This window comes from Paramormyrops kingsleyae, chromosome 24 (genome assembly GCF_048594095.1).
Source record: "Paramormyrops kingsleyae isolate MSU_618 chromosome 24, PKINGS_0.4, whole genome shotgun sequence".
Taxonomy (NCBI): Eukaryota; Metazoa; Chordata; class Actinopteri; order Osteoglossiformes; family Mormyridae; genus Paramormyrops; species Paramormyrops kingsleyae.
The window spans coordinates 23090271-23097311 of NC_132820.1; the positions used below are offsets into that span (position 1 = coordinate 23090271).

The 7041-nt window shown below is 41.8% G+C and overlaps 1 protein-coding gene across 3 annotated transcripts; it reads right to left on the reverse strand.

Annotated features, from left to right (window-relative positions):
- Positions 1–290: 290 nt before the first annotated feature.
- On the reverse strand, positions 291–3457 carry LOC140582373 (RNA-binding protein 44-like). 3 transcript variants are annotated; one of them, XM_072706742.1, is made up of 3 exons: positions 3434–3457; positions 789–3323; positions 291–428 (listed from the first exon to the last, which is right to left on the reverse strand). In XM_072706742.1, exons 1-3 carry the CDS (start codon positions 3437–3439, stop codon positions 426–428), a joined length of 2544 nt encoding a protein of 847 aa, XP_072562843.1. In that variant the 5' UTR covers positions 3440–3457; the 3' UTR covers positions 291–425. The 3 variants fall into 3 exon arrangements, with proteins under 3 accessions (XP_072562843.1, XP_072562842.1, XP_072562841.1); XM_072706741.1 differs by having other exon boundaries at positions 291–552; XM_072706740.1 differs by having other exon boundaries at positions 291–3323.
- Between the last annotated feature and the right edge of the window lie 3584 nt (positions 3458–7041).

The window sequence follows — 7041 nt, forward strand, 5'->3', positions numbered from 1 at the left end:
GACCTAATAATTTTAACAAACGATCAAATTGTATTTTTATATATATATTTATCAATTATACAGACACGACCTGTATTGTGTCATTCTACATCTTGTTTTGGATAATATATTTGTATTGCGTAAACATATTCGATATACAGCCCAGCCACAATTGGTTTCTTTGTCACCCGGAAACTTACCAACTGTGTTGTGAGCGGATCTGCAGCGCTTTTCTCTTTTTAAACGTGTCTTCTAAATTTGCGGTGCTCCTATTATTTTTCCGCGCTTTTTTTTTTTTTTTTTTTTTTTTTTTTAACGTTTCTTAGTGGTTTATTTAAGTAATGCCAAATGTAACAAGTTTTGGGGATTTTAAGAACAATGTCAAATAAAGAACCATGATGTGAACACTGAGCACCCCAAATTCCAGGGAGGAAAAAAAATTCCACTTACTAAAACAAAGAAAATAAGAGAAATATGCATTATCGGTTAAAAGACTGTTCAAAGTAAATGACCATTTTCTTTAAACGCAACATTTACAGCATTCCAGCTGGTTCATTCCATTTAGGATCATTTCTACACAAAAAAAAGATTAAGCAAGTTGAAAACAGAAATGACTCCTGTGCTGATGCCCTATGGTATGAATCAGTGCACTTCCCGCTTATGATGGTATACAGGCAACATATCAGATTATCAATAATGTTTGACTGAGCCTCTGTGCAAGTCAGGTCAGGAGGAACTAAAATTATTAGTTACTGCCAGATATACATACAGATATACCTTTACAGATGCAATCACACTTGCAAACTGACCTCTTCTGAGGGTGCAGCTTTCAGCAGGCTGGATGTCATCTCCACGATGGTCTCCTGTGGCAGGTCGCCGAGGAAGCCGCTGCGTCCTGCCAGCAGCTTCAGGAGAGCATCCATGATGCTCCTCTGGGCCACTCCCGGGTGTTGCAGTGACAGCTGCGCCATGAGGGCGCCGAAGCCGTCCGCGATGGTGCGTCTGGGCACAAAGACGCCGGATGATGTGGGTGATTCCAGGACATTCACAAGCTTCTCCAGGGGCTGTGGAAGACCCTTAGCCATAACAGCAGGTGTGTCGCATACAGATCTGCAGGACTTTGAACTGCATGCTTGTTTCTGCAGGCCTATCCCTGTACCATCAGGGATCTGCTTGCCCTCGATGGGTTGTCCCTTAACCACATGACTGTTCAGGTTTTCGACTGCTCTTTCAGGAGCACTGGGAGCCAGGACTGATACAGTGGCCGTCCTGACATTCTTGAAGAAAATTGCTGTTTTAACACCGGATGGCTGATATTTTCCAAACTGGTCAACATTATTCTCAGTTGAGTCATTAGGGAGGTCTTTGACACCCAGGAAGTACTGATCCATTTTCTCCTCATGAAAAAATCCTTCCCCCTGGATCTCACTATCCTTTGCAGCTGCTGAGCTGTGGCTCTTCTCTCCCTCCTGTCTGGATTGATTTGTGCTAGATTCTGGTTCTGGTGCACCTGTGGTCCTAATCGGCAAAGCAAGATTCTTCCCAAATAGGTTACTATCTTGATGGGTGAATGCCTCCGTTTTTTCATTTAGTCCTTCCTTCAGGGAGGTGTTGATCCTGCACTCAAGACCCCCAGAGCTTTCAGTCAACATGGACTCTTCACAGAAGCATGATTCGTTTTCAGGAACAGACTTGATTCCCTCCGTGGGGATATAGCACCCCTCAGAGGCGATCTTCTGACAGTCCACGGACAAAGGGCGGAGTTGGTCCAGGGGCACTCCAGATAGGATGTTCTTCCTCATTTCTTGGTAGTTGTCCGCTAGGATCTGAAGAACTTCAATCATGCTCTCCGGCATAACATTTTTTCCCAGAAGAAAGCGGCTGCCTTCCAGTGAAGTGCAATAGCGCCCCCAGCAGTACTGCTGACACATTGCATGCTGCAGGGCCAAGAGGCTCAGTTCAGCCTGCACTGCCCTCTGGTGGCTACTACGCTCCTTCCCTTCGAAGCTTTTCAATTTATCTTTCAGTGTCCCCACTTCTGCTTCAACAAGCTTTAATCTGATGAATTCCTGTTTGAAATAGTCCAGGTCAGCCATATAGACATCTGTGATGGTGGATTTCTCAGCTGTAGACACTGCCAGCGTCTGGACATCCTGGTCCATTGTGGAGAGGTCTGTGCTGACAACGGCATCGCACAGTACAATCTGGCGTTCCAGGCTGCAGATTTTCTTCACTCTCGTACTCTGCCTGTCACTTGATGACATGACATTGCCCCTGAGGTCACCATTAATTTCTTCAGACTGGTTCATTGCCACCTTGCCATCCACAGCCTGGAATCGCTGGGATGTTACAGGCCCGCTGCTTCTTGCCTTGTCCTGGACAGTCCATGGAAAACAACCTTCACATGCAGACTGACTGGCTCCTTCTGTAAATTTTTGACCGAATCCAGCCTCTTCCACCGCACCAAAATCAGGATCTTGCAGATGCATCAGGTCTTCCATGTTCTCAGGATGACCTTTCTGCTCCGGGATCCACTGGAACACCTCCGCAGCACCATGAGCAAAAGACTGCTCTTTAATAACACCGGGATACTGCTTTTTTGGGTCATTTCCACTTTGGACAGTTCCTCGATGCTCAACATCCATCCACTTAGTAGAACTGTAGTCACATTGCTGACTGGTGGCCTTTCCTGCTCCATTCATCACGCTCTCATCCGAGCCGCAGAGATTTAGCTCCTTTTCAAAGGCGTTTGGAAGTAGGACCAGCTTCTTTTCTTCCACTGACAGAAAAGCCTCCTGCGGACCCTCCCTGGCTTTGCAGGACTGACTGCACATCCTGGCAGCAGAGGAAGCACTTGGTGTATAGCACCAGCAGCACTGAGAAGATCTGCAGTGAGAAGATTCAGGCAAGGCTGGAGTTTCTTCTGCTCTGTGCACTCCTCTGATTTCCTCTTTTATATAGACTACATCTCCCGTTACACCAAGCGCTGGGTGTTTCTGAAGAAAAACACGTAGACCTCCTTCCTCCTTTATGAGGTGTCGGTCTTCAACTGGAAGAGACAAGTACCAGTTCAGCAATTTCTGGTCAATCATTTCCAGCATTATTGGACCTTTTATCAAGTCATAGAGAGACCTGTGGATGAGAAACACCTTGGCTTCATTAGTAGATTGGGTTGCTTTGGGAAAAGCAGGAAAGCCTCTCCACGCTGCCACTGTCTGATTCACGTGGACGGACGGGGGCCACTGCAGAGCTCCAGCAGCGTGTCTGGACATCTCGGCGCAGTTCTCCAAATGAAGGGGCAATGTGGTCAGAAAAGGGATGTTATAATACGGATGCCACATGTTCTGGAAAAGTAAGGAGTCACACACAATATTGCGCACAACTATATATATATCGGCTAACTTTATAGCTACAATGTTTCTCAGTGCAAGATGAAATGCTGAAGGTTACAAACAGCCATAATCCGTCGTAGAAAATCTTCCGCGCTTTTGTTAATGTACATCGTGTGTGTTGTCATTTGGTTAAAGTGTTTGACGACTTTGCAGTGCGCTGACACTAATTGGCCACAGTACCATAGCAACCGCATCATAACAATTGTAGTTGCACTTCGAGTTAATTTGATTTGAACATTCAAAGCAGCTCAGATTTGCAGCTTCCCAGCGAGAGACAAGACGTGATCGAGATGTCTGCCCTGAACGCCACTGTGTGCCTCTGGAGAATCGACTGGCTCCTGCCAAATGGGGCAGTCAGTGTCCGGATTGCTCCGGAAGACATCCCCGGTTCAGTTAGCCATGGTAAGGACGGCAAAGTGATGCCCAGAATAGCTCAGCACTCGAAGAATGAAAGTCAGAATAGGGTTGGCTGGTCTTGTTGAATCTTGCAGTCTGTGATAACTATCTTATTTTGGAACTACATGTCTTAGGATACTAGATAATAAAATGGTTGACTTTTAGGCAAACGGTGATTTGTTACCATGAAGCAGTAAAAATACGGGGCTCTTTTCGGCATGTCTGTTGTATTGTATAATGAAATCAGTAAAATCTGTCGCTGTGATGTGTGGATGGATGAAGTTTTAACTTCTTTTTTTTTGACTGGCTATATTTACCATAATATAAGCTGCACAGAAATGGTCCTCATATTGTTTTAAAGCTATTGTCCAGCTCTATAGGTTGAACAAATAATATGCCATCCCCATACGAATAATTACCATGGGTTATTAAAGTATTAAAAATTCAATAACAAAACACCTGTATTTCAAAATTGATCAATTTTTTAAATAAATCTAGTAAATAATGTCATGAACATCTCCAGAAAATTTGGTCTTTGGTTTAAAAGTTAAATGTAAAAGTTAAATGTAAATATAAATATAAATGTTAAATTTAAATGTTAAATATAAATGTTAAATGTAGACTCTAAATGTTGAGAACATATGCAAATTAGCCACGCCCATCTGCATAGAAATGGGCGGTAACGACGAATTAGCTCGCTAAGTTAATTACTTTTACATTTAACATTTAGATTTATATTTACATTTAACTTTTACATTTAACATTTAGATATAACTTAACATTTAACATTTATATTTAACATTTATATTTACATTTAACTTTTATATTTACGTTTACATTTAACATTTATATTTGACATTTACATTTAATATTTATATATAGACATACCATTTCTATTTACATATGATGAACAATTGTGCAAATAATCTACACAGCAAAAAATATGATGATCCACAACACCATTGACTTCTAGCTAAATGTCAGAAAATTGCACTAAATGTTGAAAAAGTGGCAAGTACAAAAATGTTTCGTAACTTTACAAACGGCGCCCCATATGGTACAGGGTTATTATTTTTCATGACAACTTCAACTATTGCCAGAACTAGCTGTGGAGATATAATTTAAATTAAAACATTTCAAATTACTATCAAAATTGAATAAAAAGACAATATTGGCAAAGTAACTGGGAAAAAAGAGAATTAATGGCACAGTCAGAATAGTTTATTTTCCTCTTAAGTTTACACCTTTGACTAGACACTAGCCTACTAAAAAGGGCCTTCATTTGTCAAAAAGCCTGAACAAAACAAAAATAAATAAACTAGATTGGCTTTTATGCTACTAGGGCGAGGAAAGCATTTCAACATTGGTGTAATAATGCATAAGTTACATCAGTTTCCAGTGTGGTTTTTCGCTGTTGTTCTGCATATCAGGGAATCTGTGCACTAACTGGTGTGTTTTTATAAGTCAAGTTCCCCTGTTGAAACGCAGGCGGCCCGATTCAAGACCAGCGCATAAGTCTCCCAAGCTTGCGTTTCCTGTATCCAATAAGATGGCAGAATTTTTCTCAATGTGCAATACTGACTGCCAAGTGTGATATCTGTGATGTAGTTTTGTTGTAGAGTGACATAAGGATTCACTTTATTTAAATGTGCTGTCCCCTGTCTTTTTAACCCCAAAGGACGAACCAGCACCAGTGGTGGAGGCCATCGGAGGAAATGCCGCACTGGGCCGCCGGCACCCAGCTCCATGACCATGTCTGCCGCCACTGCGTCTACTCCCTCCCCGGTGGCAACCAGCAGGGGTCAGCAGGGCTCAGGACGCCGTAGAAATACGGCGGGAGGCCGGTCAGGACGTAGAAATTGGTGTAAAAAACAAAAGGGGCCATTTACAAAAAATGTACAGAATCTAGTACGCTTCAGTAACTGCAAATTGGGAAACCCGTTTGACTCAACCCAAGTGGGTGAGAAGATCCCGTGTGAGGATCTCACCCAGAGTGACGACGAGGTTGCAACCATCCTGTGTCGCACTCCATCTATGTCAGAGCCTGAGCCTGAGCCCTGCTCACCGGCCTTCTCCTCCACTTCATTCTTAGTTCCGTCACCCATCCCATCCTCTTTTGTCTCCTCTCCATCTCCATCTTTTTTTACAGACTCTCCTCCTCCGTCACCACACGTAGTCTCACATGTAAGCCCAGCCCCACATCCATCTTCAGCTCCAGCCATGGTTCATCCCACCCCTCCGTATCAGGTTCCAGCGCACCCCTCATCTCAGCTGGTTACGGGTCCGACACCCCCATTTATGTGCCCTTCTGTTGTTTTTGAAAAAATGGAAAGATTCAATAAGTTGCATAACTATTATCTTAGCAACTACCCTAAAATGACCTATGAGGCCAAGTGCTTAACTTACCATTGGTGTATTCAGTTTTGGAGTGAGTTTTTAAATGCAATTTCCATCTGCAAGCAGGGGAGGGACCAAAACCTAGAGGCTCACTACACGTATGTTGACAATTGGGTTGATGAAGCTGAGGTGATATTTCCTAATGATGCGCTGTACCAGCTGAGTGCCATCCCCGGGGTCCTGGAGTTGGCTGTGGAGATGGGCTATCTGTGTGATGTAAATAGTTTTTCATAGAACCTGTAAATAATTAGGTGAGAGATCTCACAAGTACTTAGGATAAGATAAGATTAAGATAGTTTAACCTTAACTTATCCTAAGTTTGTATGACATAAGATTAGAATAAGATAAGACTAATATAGGTTAAGATAAGATTTTGTATAACATATGGTAACATAGAATAAGATAAGACTAATATAGTTTAAGATAAGGTTAAGATAAGATTGTATATCGTAAGATAACATAGAATAAGATAAGACTAAGATAGGGTAAGATGAGGTTAAGATAAGATTGTATATCGTAAGATAACATAGAATAAGATAAGACTAAGATAGGGTAAGATGAGGTTAAGATAAGATTGTATAATGTAAGATAACATAGAATTAGATAGGAGTAAGATAGGGTAGGATAAGGTTAAGATAAGATTGTATAACGTAAGATAACATAGAATAAGATAGGAGTAAGATAAGGTAGGATAAGGTTAAGATCAGATTGTATAACGTAAGATAACATAGAATAAGATAGGAGTAAGATAAGGTAGGATAAGGTTAAGATAAAATTGTATAATTAAGGTAACATAGAATAAGATAGGAGTAAGATAAGGTAGGATAAGGTTAAGATAAAATTGTATAATTAAGGTAACATAGAATAAGATAGGAGT